This window comes from Coptis chinensis, chromosome 8, assembly GCF_015680905.1.
Source record: "Coptis chinensis isolate HL-2020 chromosome 8, ASM1568090v1, whole genome shotgun sequence".
Classification (NCBI taxonomy): domain Eukaryota; kingdom Viridiplantae; phylum Streptophyta; class Magnoliopsida; order Ranunculales; family Ranunculaceae; genus Coptis; species Coptis chinensis.
Window position 1 is genome coordinate 3,548,141 of NC_141463.1, and position 24,420 is coordinate 3,572,560.

General features: G+C 34.0%; 1 protein-coding gene, 2 non-coding genes and 1 pseudogene across 4 annotated transcripts; all 4 read right to left on the bottom strand.

Annotated features, from left to right (window-relative positions):
* Positions 1-279: 279 nt before the first annotated feature.
* Positions 280-8,808, bottom strand: LOC147479375 (kinesin-like protein NACK1). Its single transcript, XM_086578395.1, is given in 17 exon segments — positions 280-826; positions 990-1,315; positions 1,415-1,456; positions 1,458-1,745; positions 1,747-2,373; positions 2,475-2,567; positions 2,937-3,074; positions 3,290-3,488; positions 4,293-4,417; positions 4,520-4,579; positions 4,673-4,740; positions 4,917-4,998; positions 5,088-5,204; positions 5,370-5,470; positions 5,590-5,679; positions 5,793-6,194; positions 7,114-8,808. Coding segments are annotated over 16 exon segments (2,925 nt in total). The 5' UTR covers positions 6,034-6,194; positions 7,114-8,808; the 3' UTR covers positions 280-498.
* A 153-nt stretch (positions 8,809-8,961) lies between these two features.
* LOC147479376 (uncharacterized) lies at positions 8,962-15,408 on the bottom strand (annotated as a pseudogene). The gene is made up of 6 exons (XR_015205396.1): positions 14,581-15,408; positions 14,289-14,497; positions 10,365-10,657; positions 10,169-10,254; positions 9,971-10,062; positions 8,962-9,823 (listed from the first exon to the last, which is right to left on the bottom strand). The product of XR_015205396.1 is annotated as an uncharacterized LOC147479376 (transcript).
* LOC147479377 (small nucleolar RNA snoR80) lies at positions 12,151-12,284 on the bottom strand. The gene has a single exon (XR_015207132.1). It is a non-coding gene; the product is annotated as a small nucleolar RNA snoR80 (small nucleolar RNA).
* On the bottom strand, positions 12,400-12,496 carry LOC147479378 (small nucleolar RNA Z157/R69/R10). Its single transcript, XR_015207143.1, has one exon. It is a non-coding gene; the product is annotated as a small nucleolar RNA Z157/R69/R10 (small nucleolar RNA).
* Positions 15,409-24,420: the final 9,012 nt, after the last annotated feature.

Here is a 24,420-nt window from a genome sequence, read left to right on the forward strand (position 1 = left end):
AAAATATCCAAGACTGCACAGATTCACCAAAGCTACATGTTTTTAAGTTGTAGAGTTCAAATATTGCAGCGCATTTTCAAAACATTAACTCTAGAATCTTATAATCTGGTGATTATGTCTTTGTTGAAGACGCCCATAGTAGCTTGGTTGGTCGGGGTACGGGTGGCAAAACATTACAACATACTTTGGAGAAGCATGGTGCATAGAGGAGTGTGGCCAAAGACAACAACTTCTGCTCATCATTTGATATCATTATCCGCTTACTGGCAAAGGATAGAGAAAAATTGATTTCTTTATTACAAAATTCGAAAGTTACAAATATCTACTAGCTAAACCATCTCAAAGATGTAGTTTGAATTCCCAAACTACTGCTTTAGTTGAATAAAGAGTACGGTTGAAACACCACCTTTTATGTACAGGAGAGATTTGCATTCTAATAATGTACCTATGCTTCTCAAGGAGGATATCTTGAACGAAAATGTAATCCACAAACACCTCTTACAAGTGAATGAGGTTTGATATTGGGTCCCAACCCAAAAACCACTGTCTCTTGTCTGACGGAAGAGCAAAATTCAGTTCAAACATTTCCTTTGAGGCATTACCACTTTCACAGAACCCTGCCAACTTTGCCACTATGCCAGCACTATCCTGAACATGCTTAGAATCATGAGGATCTGTCCATAATTTGTTAACAAACTGTAGTTTCCTATGCTTCCCATCAAGTGGTACGTCCCACTTTATGTACAATGCATCTCGCTCCTCTACAGACAACCTTGTGATTAGCCTCTTTGCTAGGAACTCCCTCTCGCGCTTCAATGCTTTGATACTGCACATACCAGAAACAGAATATATATGACTACTCAAACAATTCATGTCCTATCAACAACAACAACAACCTCCTTTGAAATACAAAATCAGATACCCTACTTACTTGACAGAAACTGATTTCAAGTGGGAAATGCGATATTAAGAAATCATTCATGGCATACCTTGCAGATAGAGAGATTGGGGGCTTGCTGTCACCCTGCACTGCTGGGCTTGCATTTCCTAGTTCTGAAAAATGCTGCTGCAACCAAGTTAGACGACGAAGCTCCACCTCCATGTATATCTGATCAGCTGGATCACCCTTGAATAACAAGTAGAACTGAGTCCGATGAATAATTGACACTTGGCAAACATCCCATAGTTCGATGATCAGTTGTCTCTGCTCTAGAAAAGTTACATGCCAAGAAACAGGAGGACCTTGTTGCTCAAAGAGGTTTTCATCGTTCTCCATTTCATACCCAGCAGCTTCATTTGCTTCTAACTCAAGCACCTAAAGACATAATAATATGTAATGAATTGCTTCAGTTTTGTGGACGAGGATAATAACATTAATGAGAAAACGTGAAACAAAAGGGGATTGGCCCTCAACCTGGCAAACAAGAAGTTGCTTTTGGTACTGTAGCTTAGCCACCACGTTCTTTTAGTTCTGTCACATATGCTCTTATGCTTCTGACATTCTCTTCAGCAGCAGTCTGGAACATCTTTTGCATTTTTCGCATGTTTACAGAACTAGACCGCTGAAAGCATGGGGTGCCTTCCCTTGATGATACATCCCCATCTTCACTCTTAGTTGGAGTAGGCTTCTCATACCCTTGCAAAGTCTCACTAGACAAAAGATCATCATCCTCTGGATCCTTGTTTTCATGCTCAGACTTCGGATACTCTCGAGGCGGCGGCGACAGGGGAGTGCATGGAGATCGTTATAAGACTCTGTATGTTTGGGCTGCTACTTGAGCCCAAGGGCAGCATCTTCATCTTCTTTGACTGAGTTTTTGATTTCGGATTTGCCTCATTGTTGGATTGCTGATTGTTATTACTAGGTAAAGCCAGTACCAACTTGTCAATAGACTTCTGTACATTTTCAAGCTGCTCCTCAAGATCTGCGATTGTGCTTCCCTGTGTATGAAGTCTAGTGATCTCTTCTTTAAGATTGGCACTGACACTCCTGTTGGGAGCAATTCCATCTCCTACTTGGATTTCTTTAGTTGATGATCTCACAGTGCGCATTTCCCTTATTTCTGCTTGCAACTTGGCTATAGTCTCAGCTGCATCTTGATTACCTAGTCTATGACAAGCAACCTCCTTTTGCAGCACTTCCAGAGCCCGGTTAGCTTCTTCTCCAAGCTGCTCCTGGAGCTGCTCAAGTTTGCGAATTTCATGCACTAGTGTGAATGGAGTAGCTGAAGATTGTCTCATGGTTTGCCTCCCCATTGTCTTTCTTGTTTTATCACAACGAGTAAGCTCCTTGCCAACACGTTTTGGAGTTGTTTGGCCAGAAAAGGAAAGGCACTTTTTCACTTGATGAGGTGATTCAAATGGGCTCGAAGTCTGAAATGTGATTTACAAGTTAAACAAAAAGACTGAAATTAATAAAATAAAATATAAAAAATAGAGAGTTAAAGAGAAAATAGAGAAAGGGCAACTCGTACCGGTTGCTCCTCCTCAACTTTCCTACGCAGTTCTTCCACTTGGTATTGTGCAAGATCTCTTTGGCGCCTTAATTCTTCTATTTCCATTTCCATCTACATATTATCATATCGTAAAACAGATTAGTTCGTTAGTAAAGTGATGTCAGGTGGCTTTTGTAACTCCAACCAACTTGCTAAGTGAAAGGTCAAAGTTACATTAAGATGACAATAGAACCAACTTAAGATGCAATATACTTCTATGGTCAATTTGTGTCAACCTACTCTCAAAGTTTGGAAATACACGTAGAAGGACTAAATTAACAGAGACCTCAAAACCAAAATGCTCACGATACCATAAATTGCCATTAAGATTATGACAATTCTATTAATATATTAGAGACTCATATATGTCTTAAGATGCAATATACTTCTCTATGATTTTGCTACTCAAAGTCGATCCTCGGGACTAAATTAATTTCTTACCTGCTTAATTTTTATATCTTTCTCCCTCCACTCAACTTGTGGACCAGACCGAGCAGATGCATCTGGAGTGCGTAATTCTGCTTCAAGACGAGCTACTTCTTTCTGCAAATGTTTCACCAGTTGCTTGTCTGAAACAACCTGTTCAATAAAGAGTGAATTAAAAATACTTCAAGACCAACATTAGTGTGTAGCTGTTGCAGAAAGAATCCCTTTTAAAAAACAAAAAACAGAAAAACAAACAAGGGAAATTGTTTACAAGAATCAGTATACTTATATGTTGTATCTTCCAGAGGAAAGAATGAATGAGATATATAACAAAAAAAATGCCATTGAAAATCACCAAAAAGACATACCATGTTTACTTGAGCATTATTTGTGACTTCCTTTGCACGGGTGGCAAAGGACAAAGTGTTGCGAGATTGCTCTACATGGGTCATAGCTGGACTTAGAGTACATATAATGGCAGTACGAGCATTTCCCCCAAGTGAATGCTGTAAAATGCGTGTAAGCTTCGAGTCTCGATATGGTATATGACCACTTCTTTTTCCAACACTGCTTGACATTTAATAGATGAAAACATGAAAGTCAATAATATAATGGCAATATCAGAAGTTGTATTCATCTCAAGAAGCATAGACTCACGAAAGCATGATATTTTTTGACATGAAACAGAAAGCATGATCATAGAATCATAAGTCAAGAAACAAAACATAATGAAAAACATTAGCAACAAAATTGCATGTAAGGGTAAGAAAGTCAAATTTTCTGGGTTACCCTTTGAGGACATACTTAACCAAGAAAGGGAATTAGTCCAAGCCTAAAGAGATTAATGTATCTCACATGTTTGTTCATACATGCCTTTTAGCAAGTGAATACATTTAGCAATGTTCTCATTCACTGTACCAGCTTCTATTAGCAATAGCCGTTTAACTTTTCGTAAACACTTTCTGTCAACAACCACCTCAATCTAATCTTTATGTAGCTTTGAAGAATATAAAATATCAATAATGCCTTATCCAAACTATACAACATCCAAAACAAAAGAATTTATTGGTTGCATGAACATTGTTCTATAAGCTTTTCACCACAACCATGTGTTGTCTTAACTCAACTCTCCGTTTCTTCTCTCAGTTCCAACTCCGGCTTAATTGCTTTTTATCCAGAATAGTTAAGTTGTTATTTCACACAACATCTTGAAACCAAAGAACCTATAAGATTTTAGTGATTTCATGTTCAGAATTACTTTCCTGTGTCATAAAGAAACTAATAACCACAAAAAAAAAACCTGCATCATGCCACACCCAAGTGCTCTTCAAGAATGACTAACAACATAAATGCATATTTACAAGTTCTGACCTGAGCTTTCTGATTACGGTTGTCAGGGTCATCAAGCTAAGGTTAATGTGGCAACCTTCCCTAAGTCTAGCCCCATCCGCCTGTGTCTGCGAAGCTCTTTCACTTCCCGCAAGGTCCACAAAGTTCTGCAGTAACAAACCAACAATTAGCGTGCATGCACACACACACACACACAAAATGCAGTTTTATGCATTTGGTTTTGATTAAGGAAATGAAAATGACTTTACCAGGCTAGCAACGAAAGACCTCACACAACCTGAATTCTCCCGCAGGCTACTCTCGATGGTCTGCATTGACAATCAAAGAGTTAATTATTTAATGATCCTCATTTGAAAATTTCAAGTTTGAGCACATAAAAGAAAAAGGATCGAGAAAATTACCAGCCTTATTATCTGATGTGATCTCGAGCTGGTATCATTTAAAGCAGTCTCACCAACCTGCCTTTGAGCTGTAAAATTTATCACTTTTATTAATTAATAGAAGCTTCAACCACACTAAGTAAGTATCAAGAGAAAAAGGAAGATTTCCGATAAAAAAAAATAACAAAAAGGATAGAACAAGCATAGAAACTATGGCGTGCTCGGTACTTCCAAGCATCTAATATAATAGTTCTTCATTTCTCACCTTCGCAAATACTAATCAGATGTCTCAAATGCTGATCACCATTTGCAGTTTCTTCTACCAATTTCTCAACCACGGTACCTTTCTGCATATGAAGTCAACGATATAATCAGTTCAAACACATTACAAAGAAAAATGTTTAACTAATACATCCAAATAGGTTGTAATAAGTACCTCAGGATCATCCAAAAGTTTAAGATTGCGACCAGAATCTGAATTCAATAGGTCTCTTACATTCTCATTGTAAATTTCCAGTCCAGAAATCTTTATGGAAAAGTCTCTTTCCGGAGTCTGTGGAGTATGCCAAAACAAACGCACAAACAGCATCACATCAGGAATTACTTTAAATTTCTCAAAGTAGTATTAATACATTCACATTAGAATTTTCATTTTGAAAAATATTGACCAAATTGAGTACCAAGAAAACAAAAATGTCAATCAGAACCCAAAGCTTACATTTAAAATATGATTGTATATATCGTTTACAGCCTTTTCTGTTATTCCTCTCATGGTGTATGTCTTTCCGCTGCTAGTTTGCCCATAAGCAAATATAGTGGCTGCCAAAAAAAAAATGGTACCAGGAAAATGTTAGGTTCATCCAGTCAAAGGGGGTAAATATCATCGAAACATAAGTAAAACTTTATACATAACCAAAATAAGCCAAATTTGTAGTTACCATTTATGCCCATTAAAGCTGACAAAGCAACATTCTTTACACCTTCTTCATAAACTGCTTCGGTTTCAGAAACAGGTCCAAACACTTTATCTGGCAGAAGAAATATATCACCACTTCAACATTCAAAAGAACATTGATATAACGAATCTCTAGATAGATTTATATGTTATACACAAAAAAAGAAGATAGAAATAAATCAATACCAAAAGTGTAGGAGGCTGATGCAATTGAACGCTCCTGAGAAGGCGGCTTATAAATGATAGTTTGGTCGTCTACACACTCCCATGCCACTTGATCTTTAAGATTCAGTTCCCTTTTACTTAAAGGTCGTAATCTCACTGTTACAACAATCTTCTCTTCTCTTGCTTTAGGCCCACCTGGTGTAGAAGCAGGTGTCCTGTCCATCTTTGATGCAGGAGTACCAGGAGTTGTTCTAGTCGACATCTTATATGAAATGTCTTTTCCAGCTATCCTCAGATGCAAAAATGTAGAGAAGGCCAAGTAGAAGTACAACACAGACCTCTCCTTAAGAGAGGCCAAGGAGATAGAACTAATCCAGGTACAAAGATTAATATACAGTCTCAGTATTCTGACTCGAAGTACGTCTGGTAAAAACCATTCACTAGTCAGCACTTTAAAGCATCGAGGAAAATGAATTAAATGCAACAGATTTCAAGCAGCAATTATCAATCCTTTGACACTGTGCAGACTTAATTAAGTTCTAAAACTGTGGGCAGGCCTAACCTCTACATTGACGTAGTGATATAATTTAAGTACGTGCTCTTCTATCATAAGCTTGAAAATTTTAAAACAAGCTCACATTCCATATCGGCAAAAGGTTTTTTTCAAATAATCAAATGAATGCATTTCTTTTACTTTGCGAGAAAATCCTTAATTCAATGGATGCAATTGGTGGGATTAGATCGAACATGTATGGAATTCAAGTGGGTAAATACGGAGTAGATGGAAGCCACCCACTCAATAGGTTGCCTTCACATCCCTCAATTTTGCAATACTGAGCTTTGGAGGAGCAATCCAAGAAACTTTTGTCCAACAAAAGAAATAATTAAGCAATCCTATATTCCTATTATCAAATTAATAAAATAAAAATAATACAAACAGATATCCTTTATTCGTATGTATACATATAGTAATTGGTCGAGCCAAAAACAATCTACAGAACGCATTTATTCAGGCAACTACTAGTTAGTTCTTCAAACATCTAAGATTTCTCATTAGATTTTGATAATGAGCAGATATTTAGCTCTTAAATATGATCTTAAGATCTTAACTTAATAAAAAATAAGAGTACCCAATCTAGAAAATATTCTTGAAACATTGGAAGAAAAAAAAAAAAAAAAGTTACCATTTTTAGCATTCAAGAAGTTTGGAATGAAAATCTTTATTCATATCTAGAACTTTCACTTGAACCCAAGAATGGAAACTATCCAAAACTAAATCCACACTCATATAATAAGCAACAGAGTAGAACCTGAAATCTAGAAAACAAAGATATATACTCACATATTTGTCAAGAAAGAAGCTTTCCCCACACTACTGGTGTATTGTCAATAAATTAGAGTATTCAGATATGGGGAAGAGAGAAAGATGAATGGTAGAGAAGAAATGATTGGAGGTGTTTAAACGTTGTAAAAGAGAAATGAAGATGCTACTAGAGAAATAAACCTATGATTTTTGAATTTGAAGGTCTAACGGCTAGTTCAATTTATCACCAATTTGTCGGGAAAAGTAATTAAATTTATCGAATGTATCGAGACGATAAACGGACTTTAATAAAAGTGTAACGGTGATTTTGGGGATGAGACAAAAAAACATGAAATGAGGACGCGGCTGGTGAGGAACGTGGCTCACATGCAAGAGCGGGATAGTGGACCTTCAGTGGACCACCTAACGATCATAGGCTTCATGAACAGTAATTACAAAGTGTTTCGAAATCTGGCGAAACATACGAGGTACATAGTTTTCACTTTTCAGATTTTTCAATATTCACCATTATTTTGGTACGACAGGATAATTCTGGACTTATATAGTCATCTAGCGAATTTTCCTTTCTGTCGATACAGTCCTTGGTACATTGGAGATATCACTCAGTACTATTTTGATTCAAGATTAAGAGTTTGTTTAATGATCGGATCGAGGGTGCTGAAAATAGGCATGTAATCAGCAAACATGTTACTGAATGGTTAAGAGTAGATGTTGAGGCAAGATGCAATTTAAAGGGACACCCATTCTAATAATCCTTTGATAATCAAAGGTGTACGTTTGCATTAGTTTTCCATTTCAGCATTTCCTCATGAGCGTACAATTTTATGCATTTTATGTGGGTTTTGCTGGCAGCTTAAAACGTAGAAGCAAACCATCATCTGTCCAAGGCGTGCATTCAGTCTGAATCGTGTATAGTCCACACCGTCACATAAGGGGGCAGGTAAACTTACAAGACAAACAGTGCTCCGGAGAACAGAGGCAAGAGTTTTAGAAAAAAAAACACTATGCCGATGCTCTCAGCACTCGAGGTGTTCATTGGAGTAAGTCCATACTGGGTCTATGTTGGATAGAGAAAAGTCATTCAAGCAAATTCTCGATCCATCACAAATTAGATACGGGGTTTTTAAGAGATGGCACCAGCGCCCACGAGGGCGTTCCCATATCATTGAGAAATTCCAACTCTCAAAATTCATTCGCTATTCAAGATACAAGAACGATTTAAATCAAACTGCAGCTTAAGACAAGACAGCAGCCTATGTAGGAAAACAAAGGGGATCTCTCTGTCAAAGACCCCAACCTTCTGACGCTGCAGGTGTTAATTTGACTTCATATAGCAGAAAATAAAACCAAACAGATGCACACAAAAGGAAAACACAAGTTCCTAGTAAGATTTCGTGCCATCCTATTAGATGAGTTGTTGAGAAATGCTTAGCAAGGAAAAAGCACATCTGAGGAAATGGAGATCAATATTCATTGAAATCATTTAACATTTCTAATCTAATACGCATTCTACTTGAACTGCCTTCATTTGACAAACTTAAGTATCCAATGAAGTTACACACATGGCAATGCATCCATTTTCTTATATCATCTTAACTCCAGTAGTCATTTAAAATCACAACTCGGAGTATACTTCTGTCATATACTTAGAGACCCAATAACCCAACTATCTTTTGAATGACATATTCAGTGGCAGAACCACATTGGGACTTACGAGCTGACAACCAAAAGATCAATAGGAACATGACCTGACAGTCTGATAAAACTTTGTGCAGCTGAGCACAGGATAGATGCTGAATGAATATAATGAATCTATAGCATTTGCATAAAAATAATAATAACAATAACAAATAAACAATCACAACATACCTAAATTTCAGTTTTTATTACTATAGTTCACCAAATACTACAACTGCTAAATCCTCTGTAAATAAACAACATAAATTACTCTTGCACAGACACTAATATCACAAGGGGAAACTAAGTTCTCGTCCTACAACATCAACACCAAAATCCCCCTAGAAAGTTAGAACTAAAAGAAGAAAAACACTCAGGAGGGATGAAAAAAACCCTTGTTTTTCAGAATATAATCCTATATAGATATACTTATAAATATCTATGCTTAGAAGAAGAACATATCACTGTACCAGAACACTAAACCATCCTCAAGATGGTACAGCCCTTTTACAGGCTTTCTATCCATTTGTTTCAACTTTCTGGAGCCTTATTCTACTTCTTTCCTATTTTATGGCACTTTTACTCTATTGATCCTTTTTATCTTCTTATTATTTTTTTTTTCTTTTTTTTTCCTTTTTAATAATAATAAGAAATGCAAACTGACCAAGTTATACTTGTGTGAGCTATAATCTTGATTTTCACAAGATTAAAGCATGGTAATATCAGTCAGCACGTGCATTATGGCAGCTGAGTTCAACCATCTTGAAGAACAAAAGAGAGGGCAATGTCTTCATCTTCTGCCTTCACATGGGGACTGTACCATGTGAAGCAAAGAACTGAAAATCTGGGTGATTAACCTGAAGCAGTCTCAGCCACTTGTCTGCAGCCTGCAGTAAGGAGTTCGATAGTTGACGTTCAGAACCTCCACTTGGCGTCCACATGGATCCTTTCAACTTGTACGATGCAAGACCAAAAACAGGTAGGGAAATTTTATGAACACCATCCATCCCATCTGGATACGTCATAACTGGACCCTGTGCATTGCCAGCACCTGCAATAAGTTGAAAGGGCCATTTTAACATAACCTATCAAACAAAAATAAGAGATTGGGAAAGGCTAATTTACAAGGAGACAAGCAGTATACGACGGGTAAAATGAAGACGAAATAAAACTGAATAACAGATAAGTTATGGATCACCTGTCATTGGGGTAGACAGAGTGTGAAATGTTAAAAAGCATGCATCCAAATCTTTTAACGTAGGTCCTGTTGGTATCCGGTATATTGGGTACCTGTATTTACACCAGAAATTAGTTACTGGTGGAACATACATTCAGAGACAAATCCAAGTAAGGGTATCCAACTTAAATTCCACAAGTTGTGAGTAGAATATCTTACCATGCCACAGAAATCCAACTGGATGACAGCAAGTCACAACTCCTTAGCGTCTTCAGTTGAGGAAATCTTCGTGCAAGGTCCAATATCTGTGACAGAAAATACACTGTCAAATGACAGAAAACAATAATGTATAAACATAAAACAGAAGATTTAATTAAGTTAGAAGATTATGCAACATCACTAATAAGATACTTGCCTTGTCAGCCAAAGGTTCCCCGACTGTATGGAGTATCCCGTTCAAGAAACTCAAACAGCAGGCAACCTTCAGAATTCCCGGCTTCGCCATCATCACTGGAAGAGCCTTCTTGGAGAGCAACATGATTATCTTTCAGAGAAAGTCTGTCCACTCTGAGAGGTGCCTCACTTACTAGGTGGGGACGATTCCATTGCTCCCTTAAATATTTTGATCTTGTTTCAAGCTCATAATCACTGCTTCCATCACTACTGGAATCCCTTGAATAGTCGCCATCACTCTCCTCACCAGGTCTCCTGAAACACAAGATAAGAACAACATTATAGGCTCGTCTTTGTTCTATTGCCAAACATGTTTAAATTTCACTTTAATTTTTCCATCTGGGACTTTCAGTTTCTTAACAAAACTCAGAATTCCCCCAAAGGAACCCTCCTTTGACCACTTCATATTGTCCAATATACATGCTCTAAAATGAAATGAGCTCAAAACGATTGTTTAGAAAACGTGAAGATTTATCAATTACTGATGTTAACTATGGTACGGAACTCAGATCTTAGATGGTGAGTTGGTGATGGAGGTGCATGCAATTAAAGGTTAACATGAAGAGATTTTATTTTCTCATAAATACAGTCCAGAGAGCGAAAAAAATATGTAATATATAGAAGCTGAATTCATAAAGAAAAAAATTCTATTTTAACGCAACAGCAAAATTTAATGTTGTTAATTACACATCATAACCTCGACTGAGATTGGCAGATTGATAAGCTTGTAAGAAAAGGAATCTGCTATAGATGCCACAAACACCAAGCTTCGTCTCCCAAAGATCATCATGTATCATTTAGAAATTTGAAACTTATCGGAATGAACAGGCTTTCTAAAAAGAATTCTAAAAAGAATCGATTGCATTATAAATGACAACGGTTCATGGACCAATCCTTTCAACCGTAAAGGAACAATTTTAAGAAACTACAATCCTTTTGCTTTCTTTTCATGCAAATGAAAGAGAAAAGTCAACATTATGAGGACCAAGGTCATAAATAAAAGCTTTCTTTTTTCCATAAATCACAACGTTAACAAGCAATGAGCCAGAAAAATAAACCAATCCTATACAGCCCAGCCCAATGCACAAGGCTCCCACCAGGGCGAGGTCTGGGGAGGGTCAGGGCGCACAGCCTTACTATCGCGTGCGGAGAGTCGGATTCCCAATTTGAACTTGTGACCTCCAAACAACCTTTCCGATGCACCAAGTCCCACCCTCTTAGCCTAGACAATTAATGGTTTGTTATCATGGTAGGTACTTAGCAGTGCTAAAAAAAACCATTCCATTTCCAAATCTGTTTGTACACCTAATTGCTAATTATCATCTCCACTTCCCTATTCAATCAACAAAAGTGTCTCTATTCCACTTTCATATTGCCATCTTGGAACTTGAGCCTATTAACCAAGATAAAGCTCAGAGTGCCCTCAAAGACTCCGACCACTTCTTCACAATAACCAAAAGTTACTGCTCAGAAAACCAAATGAGCTCAATAAATCTGATGAAAAATATTATTAACTACTGTAGTTGTACGACACTCCAATGTTTGATGGTAGCATAAGTGAAGTCATTTAGGCTCTATTCGGCAAGCTGAAGAGCATATCCTATGCACTTAGAATAAAATATGGAGTGTCATACTATTATGTAACTACAACCTAGACTTCCATTTAAAGATTCTGTGTTTGGAGGAACTTAAATTATGTTCTTTCTTTCTTTTTCTTGATCCGTGAAAACTGTGACTAGTTTATGTACTGATGTATGTGGCGTTTCCAGGATAAAATGACACGGTTAAATAAGCCAAGAATCAGGATAACCACATAAAGAAGCTAATTATGGCGTCCCAGCCATTATACCAAGAGGAACAAGATTGTCCTCCTTAAATTGGCAAAGGTCAATTTTCATTTCATACCTATATACTAATATACATTGAAAAATCAAATATAATTATATAAATAAACAAAGATGGATTTTATTTTAAATTTTAAATTTTTTTTGAAGTTTTTAGGTGCTCAGACAGCCAAGGGTTAGTCTTCAACTTCTGAGTTAGACCCAGATCAGAAACTCTAGTCCTAATTATAGACCTCATCACCGCACCAGACAGACTTACTTTCTTTCAATCTCTATCAAAAACAAAAAATTAAAAACCAAATTAACAAAACAAAAACATGTAGAAGAACAACAAATACTAAAAAGATGATACTAATAACTCCTTCAGAGCATAAGGCAATATTGAGGGCCGAGGCCAAAGAGCAGCACATATGTTAACTATGTTCTTTCATCCTTGAAATATGAGGACCTAAGATTTCTCCACACCCGTCTTTTCGTGGTTTTATGACGCGCTCGTCACCCACATGCACACGGTAATCTCTTACAACTGAAGGGAACAGCCCAGTGCACAAGGCTCCCGCCAGTGCGTGGTCTGGGGAGGGTCAAGTATACGCAGCCTTACCCCCACATGCGGAGGTCCTATTTCCGGATTTGAACCCGTGATCCCCAGGCTATACTGGAGTAACCTTTCCGTTGATCAAAGGCCCACCCTCTCATCCTATACAAAGTTAATGTTTATTATTATGGTAGGTACTTAAGTAGTGCTTGAACGAAGACCATTCTCATTTCCAAACATGCTCGTACACTCGCTATTCACTACTTATGCATTTCCATTTCCATCTTCAATCAACTAATTTCCTCTTCTGTATTGCCAAAGCATCTATATTCCTCTTTCATTGCCAGCCTGGAACTTGAGATTATTAACCGAGACAAAATTCAGAGTGCCCTCAAAGAAACCCTCCTCCGACCTCTTCTTCACAATATGCAATTGGTGCTCAGAAAATCAAATGAGCTAAAACGATTGGCTATAACATCATATTAGTTATGGTACAACACTCTGGTGTTGGATGGTAACAAATGCGAAAGTATTTATTTATCCCCCATTAGGCAAGCTATATAGACCATCCTAAGCAATTAGAATATAATACAGAGTGTCATTTAGGCATATCCCAAACTTTCTTTAGAAGACTCCGCCCTGAATCATCTAAGCAATTGTTTCGAAAAAGTAGATTACGTCCTTTACGTCTTGAAGTTAGGCATTCGAGAAACTTAGATTTCTTCACACCCGTCTTTTCAAGGGTTTATGATCGCGCTCGTCACCCGCATGCATGCAAAAGGTATTGCCAATAAAGGCAGAACTGGCGGATCAAACAAAAATATACTACATACAGCTTCTTATCCCACGAAGAGAATATACTCTACGTGTTGCCAAATATATACTCTGGGTTGCCAAATACGGCCTTAATTGTGTTCACAAAAACAAAAGATTCTCACAAATCAAGACCAAAACGTGTAAGAATACGGTCTATTAAAAAGCTGAACTCGGACAAAATGTTGCTATTTCGACGTACTAGCCTATATACTCCACATTCTCCAACTGATTCAAAAATTTAGGGCAAACAAAGATAGATAAGAATTTTCTACCAGCACATACAAAAAATGCAAGCAAGGTAACAAAGTCATGCTTACCAGTAAAAGAGGCATGACTTAAAATATATCAATCAAGGTTCAGGTTAACAGTCTTGAGAAAATGTTATTAAACAAGTTCAAGTTATCTATCAATCATTCATCCCATGTAAATAATATTGCCACTAACTCTTTTTAAAGCTATTTCCCAAACTCTAAAAGTCTCAAACTAATTTATATTTCAACTTCTTCACTAGCATAAAAATTGTAGCGAACATTTCTAAGCATAATGCATGCACAACCAGCATCTACTACCTAGCAGAATTCAAAAACACAAAACTAACATACATTTCCACAATCTCAATACACAAGCTAACAATAGTTCAAATAACAAGACAAAATATTCCAAAACCCATCATTCTGTACAGAGTCAATACCTTAACTTAGGCGATTTCATCGAGTCGCCATATATTTGAATGCCAGATAAATAAGGCACATAGTACTGAACAACAGAGTCACTATCATTGAGTATTAAAGGTACCCCAGCACCATAAGCACTCCATTCTTTAAAAGACTCCCATAAGTCAGCTAACATAAAATAAGGTTGGTACTCCACATCACATGTCCTCAACCCTCTCATCCTTGTCTACACACAAAAACAAAAACAGTCAATACCAAAATCTAAAACACTCAAATTAAAACAAATAATAAATAAAATGTAACAACAACCGTTGATAGATATTGAGCCGGGACCGATGGCGTAGTCGACTCGAGAAACCGATCAAGATTATTATCATTATTATTATTAACAGTCAAAGCAGCCGGGACAGTTTTTTGAACATTCTCTTCTGCCTTTCCGGCTCGATTTTCCGGCTCGATGTTATCTAGAATGACAGATTTGCCCTTGTTTGAAACAACTGGTGGTCCACTACTTCCATTATTGTTATTGTTGTTCTTATTAGTTCTTGAAAGCTGGTTATGATTTTGAGGATGAGGATAATGGTGTTGGTTTCTTCTTGCTTTGACTGGATTATAAAACCTGTCTTCTCCTTGTACACCACCTCGACCAAATTGTAATCCCGTTCCCAACATCTTTCAGAAAAACCCTAATTGAGATCGTTATAGACCTCAAAACCCTACGAACCCTACGATTCTCACAGAAAGATACGATTTTTGATAAAATTTGAGAGAAAACGATCGATCTGAGAGAGAAACCCTAACGGAAAATGTTTGATTTAACGGTAACGGAAAATAAAGATAACGGGAAAAATAAGAGTTTGAGAGATAGAAAAGAAGAAGAAGAGTTATAAATGGGGAGAAGAAGATTATATTTTAATTTTAATTGGTTATTAATTATGAGATGATTGAGATTAATAGATAATCCTCATAATTTAATGATATATATTAGACGAGAAGATGTTGTTTTTGTTTAAACTCGGTCACGTGTTTTGATTGGTTGAATATTGAGTGTGTGGATTACGCGCAAGACATAAAGGAGATATATGAGATGACACGTGGAGAAGAGAATAGTGGGTTGGACAGCTGCATGGATGAGATTGAATTTGGTGTGAAGTGTTAGTGACTAGAAGGATAGGGTTTGTGATTGCTTCGAGGAATGAAAACGTGTTTTTGTATTGAGGAAATTCATGCGGAGTGGGGACGTGGGGTTGTTTCTGTTTTTTAAACAGGCAATCACTTTTGAGATGGGCCAGATTTGAGGATGTATCTTTTTTCTGGATCAGTTAAATGTTGACGGTGCCCACATTGTGGAATTTTGTCCCACTTGATGTTGACGCCTGACGGTGAAATGTTGAGGATTTATCATTCCTATCAATATGCGAAATTTGGTGGAACGAAACTTTTGTGTTTCAGAGTTCTTCAACAATCTTTTTCTATATAATGAAAAGGTTTGGTGTGGGCCTGTAGCTCCGTCGGGCTCATCCAGTTATAATTGTTTCTCACAAATTATAATATGGCAGATCCAAAGTCTTATAGAATATGTGGAGTTTAAAATATTAATTTGAAAAAGTACTAGATCATTGTTGATTTGGACAACAGTAGTTATTTTGTTGGTTGGGGTTCTTTTGGGCCTAATTTGAAACAGTATCGTGGGCACAGACTATATACTAGTATTACAATACATGGTATGAAAGAGATTTCAATACTGGGATTTTTGAGAACTTCATCTTTCACTCTTTCAGACCCTTGATTTGTCAATCAATCAATTCACTAAAATTATACTTTTCAATATAATAAATTTTCATTCTATTTTCTTGAACCACCTACATTAAATCTCGTGAAGTAATAATACATTTAGTAATATACTAGAGTTTGGACCCGGGCATATGCCCGGGATCTATTAAATATTTTTGTGTGCTGAAAAGGCTTTATAAAATGTCTCACACAAATTTTCGAATCAGAATATATTTTTATTGGAAATAAATTGAAATATGTCAATGAGCAGTGATTATGGTGCATAAGTACTTAGAAACTAAGATGTCAAATTGAGATAGCATCTTCACTTTATGGTTTAGGATATTAATCCATAATTTTCAAATAAAATTATCTTAAACTCGATCTAGCTTGTATAATAGTTTTTTTAGATTTATGGTGATTTAGCGACAAAATTTTGAATCAAAATATATTTTTATTGAAAATAAACCGAAATATCGTTAATGAGCGTGATTATGGTGCATAAGTACTTGGAAACTAAGGGGATCAAATTGAGATAGTCGAAAGCAGCGATTATGGTGTATAAGTATTTGGAAACTAAGGGATCAAATTGAGATAGCCTCTTCACTTTGTGGTTTAGGATATTAATCCGTAATTTTCAAATGAAATTATCTTAAACTTGATCTAGCTTGTATAATAGTTTTATTAGATTTACGGTGATTTAACGGTAAATCATCACCGCTCAGCTTACATACTAATGTGTACAAATCACTAAAACAGATTGATTGTTTCCATATCCTCAAAGAATACACTACTCCCACTTGAAAAGATTCATCACATGAACGTGTCCTACGAACGGGTGCCGTTATATTAAATTATTCTAAAAAATATTAGCAACTATGCATAGCTATGAGATATGAAAATTATATTAATTACTCAATTAAATTTCTTGTACCACTCTCTATGAAAAGGAAGCATCAAACCTTGATAAAACTCATCGACTTCTTTTCATTGTTAGTTTTAACAATAGAAGTTTGATTGAAGTTTTTTGAGAATGTCCAATTTGGTGAAGATAATATTAAAGCTACTTGAATAGCAAGGCATTCTCAATCACAATAAAAGAAGTATGATAAACACTACTTAAAATGCAAAACTATATTTGTCGAGACATTTATTCCCCCTACATATAATACAAATATATTTTAGGGTTATTAGTTGAATGCATTTGCATCAAGTTTATGATTTTTCATTAATTATTCTTTTGAGGTTAGTTTAATGTAGTACGTTGCATCCAGTTTCCCAATTCTCATTAATTATTCTTTGAGGTTAGTTCAATGCGGTTAGATCAAGTTTCGATTTCCCATCAATTATTATTTAAGGTTAGTTCAGTGCAATTACATCCATTTTATGATATCCCGTTACTTATTCATTAAGGTTAATTCAGTACAGTTGCATCCAGTTTTTTATGCTTCGTTAATTAGTATTTGAGATTAGTTTATTGCATTTGCATCTAGGTTCTAATCTCTCGTTAATTACTCTTTGAGGTTAGTTCAATACATCTGCATCCAGTTTCTGATTTACTGTTAATTGTTTTTCTAGGTTAGTTCGATAGTTTACAATTTCTATACAGTTTGCATACATGTAAGAGTCTGTTTTTTTTTAAACTCACTTTCATTTTGGATTCCTAATTACTCGTAATTACTCATGTGAGAAGGCTAAAAAAGCGGACATTTATGCTTTGAGGTCAGTGCGATGCAGTTACATTCGACTTTCGATTTCCAGGTTAACTATTTTTTTGAGGATATTTCAAATGCATTTGCATCCAATTTCTGATTTTCCGTTAGTTAATATCTTATTTTAGTTTAATCTGATTTGCATCTAGTTTTTGGTTTTCTGTTAATTATTCTTTGAGGTTAGTTTAATGCAGTTGCATTTAGTTTTTGATTTTCAGTTAATTATTCTTTGATGTTAGTTCAATGCAGTTGCATCCAATTTCCGAATTTATGTTAATTGTTATTTGAGGTTAGTTCAATGCATTTGCATCAAGTTTTTGATTTCCCGTTAATTATTTTTTGAGGTTAGTTCAATGCAGTTACATCAAATTTATAATTTTCTGATAATTATTCATTTAGGTTAGTTCAGTGTAGTTTCATCCATTTTTCAATGTTTCGTTAATTAGTCTTTGAGATTAGTTCATTGCATTTGGATCCAGTTTTCGATTTCCCGTTAATAACTATTTAAGGTTAGTTCAATACATCTGCATCTAGTCTCTGATTATTTATGTTTTGAGGTTAGTTCGATGCAATTATATCTGGTTTCTGATTTCCCATTAATTATTTTTTGAAATTATTTCAATGCATTTGCATTTAGTTTCCGATTTCCCACCAATTATTCTATGAAGTTAGTTTAATGCAGTTGCATTCGGTTTTTTTATTTTATGTTAATTATTTTTTGAGTTTAGTTCAATGCATTTGCATCCAGTTTCCGATTTCTCGGCCCATTAATTATTATATGATGTTTGTTTGATGTATTTGCATACCGTTTCCGATTTCCTGTTAAATATTTTTCAAGGATTTGCATACAATTTCTAATTTCCCTTTAGTTATTATCTGACGTTAGTTTAATGCAATTGCACCCAATTTTCAATTTCTAGTTAATTACTTTTTTAGTTTAGTTTATTGCATTTGCATAAAGTTTCCAATTTCCGTTAATTACTCTTTGAGCTCAGTTATGCATTTGAATCAATTTCGATTTTTTTTTAATTATCCAATGTGGTGTATAATACCAACTTCTACTGATCCATCTGTAGTGTCCTTGCAAACATGACATAAAAAGTAAATTATGTTTGATTTACTATGTGGGATCATTGAAGATTATCCAGTTCCCGATTTCCCATTAATTATTCTTTAAATTATGCATGACTTACTATGTAAAATCTTCAAAGATTATCTACGAACGGGTGTTGTTATATTAATTATTTTGAAAAATATTTGCAAATATGCAAAACTATTATATATTAATATTATATTGATCACTCAACCAAATTTCTTATAACGTGAAAACCTCATTCTTCATTAAAAAAAAATAACTCATGTACCTTTAATAAAACCATTCAACTTCATTTTGTTGTTTAATAATAGAAGTTTGATTGAAGTTTTGTGAGATTGCCTAATAAAGTGAAGTTCATATATATTGTAGCTACTTGAATAGCAAAGAGTTCCCAATCATACGGAAAGAGATAAGGTAAACATCATTTTAAATGCAAAACTATACTTATCGAGACATTCCCACAACATATAACCCAACTATGTTTTGAGGTTAGTTCAATGCATTTGCATCCAGGTTCGATTTCCGTTATTTATATTTTGAGGTTAGTTCAATCTGATTTAAATCCAATTTTCAATTCCGTTATTTATTTTTTGAGATCGGTTCAATCTGATTTGCATCCAGTTCGATTTCGTTAATTATTCTTTTCAATTAGTTCAATACATTTGCATCCAATTTCCATTCCCCTCATTAATTGTTCTTTGAGGTCGGGCCTCAATGCATTTGCATCCAGGTTCTGATTTCTTATTAATTATTCTGTGAGATTAGTTTAATGCATTTGCATCCAGTTTCTGATTTCTCATTTATTATTTGATAAAGTTACATTTGCATCTAGTTTCCGATTTCTCATTAATTATTGTTTGAGATTAGTTCAATGAATTTGCATCCAGTTTCCTATTTTCCATTAATTATTTCTTGAGGTTAGTTCAATACATTTGCATCCAGTTTAATTTTTGAGATTAGCTCAGTGCAGTTCCATCCGGTTTCCGATTTCCCATTAATTATTTTTTAATATTAGTTCCACGTATTTGCATCATGTTTCCAATTAATAATTAATTTTTCTTTAATGTTAATTCAATACAGTTGCATCCAGTTTCTGATTTCATATTAATTTAATCTTTGAGGGTTAGCTTAATGCATTTGCATCCAATTTTCGATTTGCCGACAATTATTTTTTTATATTAGTTTGATGTATTTGCATCTAAGTTTTGATTTTCCGTTAATTATTCTTTGAGGTTAGTTTAATACAGTTGTATCCATATATATTACAATTTTCTATTAATTACTCTTTAAGATTAGTTTAATGTTTGCATTTGTATCCAGTTTCTGATTTTCCGTTAAATATTATTTGAGGTTAGTTCGATACATTTGCATCCAGTTTTCGGTTCCCCATTAATTGTTTTTTTACGTTAGTTTCATTTAGTATTATATATATTTTAAAATATTTGTCATTATTGCTTTGCGTTTTTTTTTTTTTTTTCCATTTTCTATTATATATTTTGTGATGTTATTTTTTGTATAATTGTTTTTAACTATGTTTTGAGGCCGTGTTAAGGATATATTCGAAATAAGTCAGGTGTTTTATCATAGACACTAAAATTGTATGATTTGTAGTAGGGAATTAGTTTATACAAATTACATATTTTTTAGCAATTTTTTTTATTTGATCAAATATATAAGAATTAGAACACTAAAAGTGTTTGATTCATAATAGAAAATTACCTTTTACAAATCACCTATTTTTTAGCAATTTTTAAAAATATTTGTCATTATTGCTTTGCCGTTATTTTTTTTTTCATTTTCTATTATATAGTTTGTGATATTATTTTTTGTATAATTGTTTTTAACTATGTTTTGAGGCCGTGTTAAGAATATATTCGAAATAAGTCGGTGTTTTATCATAAACACTAAAATTGTATGATTTGTAATAAGGAATTCTACAAATTACATTTTTTTTTTATTTGATCAAATATATAAGAATTTGAACACTAAAAGTGTTTGATTCATAATAGAAAATTACCTTTTACAAATCACCTATTTTTTAGCAATTTTTTTTATTTGATCAAATATGTAAGAATTGGAAATACACTCAAACTCTCCAAATATAATAATTAGAAATACACTCAAACTCTCCTAAGAGGTTCTATGTATGTGAGATTGTAGAAGCTATTAGAAAGACTATCTTTCATATTAGAGTGCCACATAGGAGAGAGAAAAAACTAACTCTCTCATATTAGAGTGCCACACAGGAAAGAGAAAATCCTCAATTAGAGGTCTCTGCTTTAGTATATAGATAGTAGATAATATAAATGTTAATTAACTGAGATTTTAAATAGAATAATACTAATTAATTCAGGATTTGAGTTTAATCTCTCCGATTAAAAATTGGGTCCATTAAAACCCCCTCAAAATTGTAACAACTCACAAAACCTCTATGCTTTTTAGAAAATAGGAAACTGACAAAAATACCCCCACTTAGCAGACCACCCGTGAATATTTATATTTTTTATCTTCCTTCTCACTTCCTTCTCTCTAGCTTTTTATATCTAAAATAGCTTATCCTGTTAATCTAAATTCACATTGTACAGGAGAATAAAGTAGATGAACCATCAACAAAAAAAAATGAAATCAACAAAAGATAAAAGGAAGAATTCTACAATTTTGAAAAAGCTAAAAATTCAAACAAAAAAAAAATAAAACCTTCAAGTTCTATATAAGAAACGGAGATGGAATTGAGAAGATGGTTACTCCAAAAACTATAGTGAACAAACCAAATCTGATGAGAATCTTCACCCTTTAATCATATTTTTATAAATTTGTATGACAAAATGAATTTTCATATGCATAATTGTAAATATGAATTTACATTTGTTAAGTGATTTTACTCGGTATTTTATAGTTTTAATAGTTTTGTAATTTCAAGTTTGGATTTATTATGCATTTTTATGTTTGTGTATGTAGTAGTTTTAGTATGCATTTTTATATTTTCGTAATAATTTTTACTCTGCATTCGTAAATTTGCGTAGTATTTTTAATATGTTTTTTATGTTTGTGTAATGTGTGGTGGTAGTGTTACTTTGTATTCTCTTAAATTTGTGTAATAGTTTTACTATGCATTCTTAAATTTGCGTAGTAGTTTTACTTTGCATTTTCATGTTTGTGTTGTAGTTTTACTTTGCAATTTTAGATTTGTACAATAGTTTTACTTTGCATATTTAAATTTACATATATTCAATGTGATTCAATGGGCTTCACTCATTATTATTTATATAGTACGTCCTTCTATTCATTTAAACTTTTTTGTTATATTGTTGAACAAACTTTGCTAGTACTTGAGTATAAGTCCCACTAAACGTAACCACCTGTTAGGCTTTAAATTGCAAGTATTGTTTTAACTTTTAATCCAATGTGTGCTATGAACTTTTAAAGTCATTTCATGATACTCAGATAACATAAGTTCTTGCAAATTCTAAACTTGTGTTAATTGTTATTTGTTTACACATAAAATGAATGCCCATCGATGGCTTCTTGTACATGCATGGTCGATTCCGAACTTTATGGTTTTTGCGATTTTGGAGCTGATAGGCGGAATATGGTACTACTATGCATGCGTATTGCTGGATTTTGAACTTTCAACACAAAAAAAATTTGTGTAGATATTTTGATACTTTTGTTTGTGTGATATTGAAATACTCCAAAAATGGATTGTTGTTTCTCTTAATTTGGTAGTGATTGGAATTGTTTACGTAGCTTTTATGTGAAATGAAATTTCAATTTAGATTCTCATTCATAGTTTTATGTGGTTTTAATACACAAAATTTATATATATTATATATTAAAAAAACACTTTTTGCCGCGGCCATTTGCTGCAAAAAAAAAAAAACAAACCAAAAAAAAAAACCAAAAAAAAAAACCAAAAATAATGTCTGGAAAAACATTTATTGCCAATAAATACTTTTGGCAGCGGCCGTGCTCGCTACAAAAAGAAATTCATTTATTTTGACAAAATTAAATTAATTCAAACAAAAAAAATATGTCTTGCCACAACATGGCCGTGGCTAAATGTTCATTTTCTTGCAGCGGTGGCAAAAGTCATGGCAACAAATTTCTTTCCACACCTTTTTTCGCCTCGAGTGTGGCTAAAAGTTTTCTCATGACAAAACACATGTTGTCACGAATTTTGAACTTTTCACCACCACAACTGGCCGCAGCAAAAAATCATATTTTTAGTAGTGATAGTAGTTTTACTATGCACTTTTAAATTTGTATAGTAATTCATTTATACATTTTTAAAATTTTCATTAATAATATTTGTTATTAACTGGTTTTCTCTCATTGTAATAGAAGGTAAACAAGAATAAGTCGTACAAGACCTTTAGAGCTTCCGCATTACCTACGATTGGTCTTGTGGCAGATTTTGAGAAAGGCTTAGAGTTAACCATATCCCAACAAAGAACATGGAATCCAAAAGAAGAATGCAATAAAGGATGAGTTGATTTTTGTTTAATCAGCTCTTGGTGGATTTGTTAGATCTTTGATGTAATAACTACAATTGTTAAAATTCTGGAAGTAAAAAGGCTGATTTGGCTTAATGTGTTGTTGGTAAATGATGTAATGGGAATCTGTTTTATCTTTTCAGTTGGTTTATCGTTTTAGCTGGTTTTTCAATTGGTAAAACAGTTGGGTTTGTTCTGTTTCAGAAATATATACCGTGTAAAAATAATTTTGCATGGGTTATGATCGATCTGTTTTTTCTATGAAAATTTTACTTTTCATACAACAAGTTACTGTGTGAATTTAAATTTACATAGATTAGTTATGTCGGATATCAATTGTAGTAATCTATTGTGTAAAAATACATTTTAACAAGCTAGTCGTATAAAATTACATGAGTTCGTTCTATCAGATGTTAGATTGGTCAATTTCAAATCAATGTTATGTGAAAACAATTTATCATGCATAATTTTTTTATTTTTTTGCAGACTTGTAAACACACTATTCTAAATTTAATTTTCCATATATTAAGTTACTATGTAAATTTAAGTTTTTATAGCTCCAGTGACTATGTAAATATAGTTTTACATATATTCTGTCAGGTGTTAAGAAATTTTCAATCCCAAAAGTTACTATATAAATTTAAGTTTTTATAGCTCCGATGATCATGTAAATGTATTTATGTGTGTGTGTGTGTGTAAAAATACATTTACATATATTTAATCCCAAAAGAGTTAAAAAAATAAATAAGATGAAACGGGAAATAAAAAACGGACAAAATTTTATCTCTTTTTTGGAAAACAGGGAGGTTATTTAATGAGACCTAAATAATAAGAATGTTACATGGTATGGCCGATAGGACTTAGGAGGGAGTTTATACTCAACCAGGTTAGAACCAAGGGGCTGAGCCTCATTTACTGCTAATTAATTTATGGGAATTTATAATGTAACACAAAGTGTTACACTCACTATATAACAACCCAATAAAGAAACCTGTTACAACACAAAATGGTAATGGCAAACTCTTCTTTAGATTACTGATTACAAATGGCTATCTTCCACTTTCCTCCCAAGACA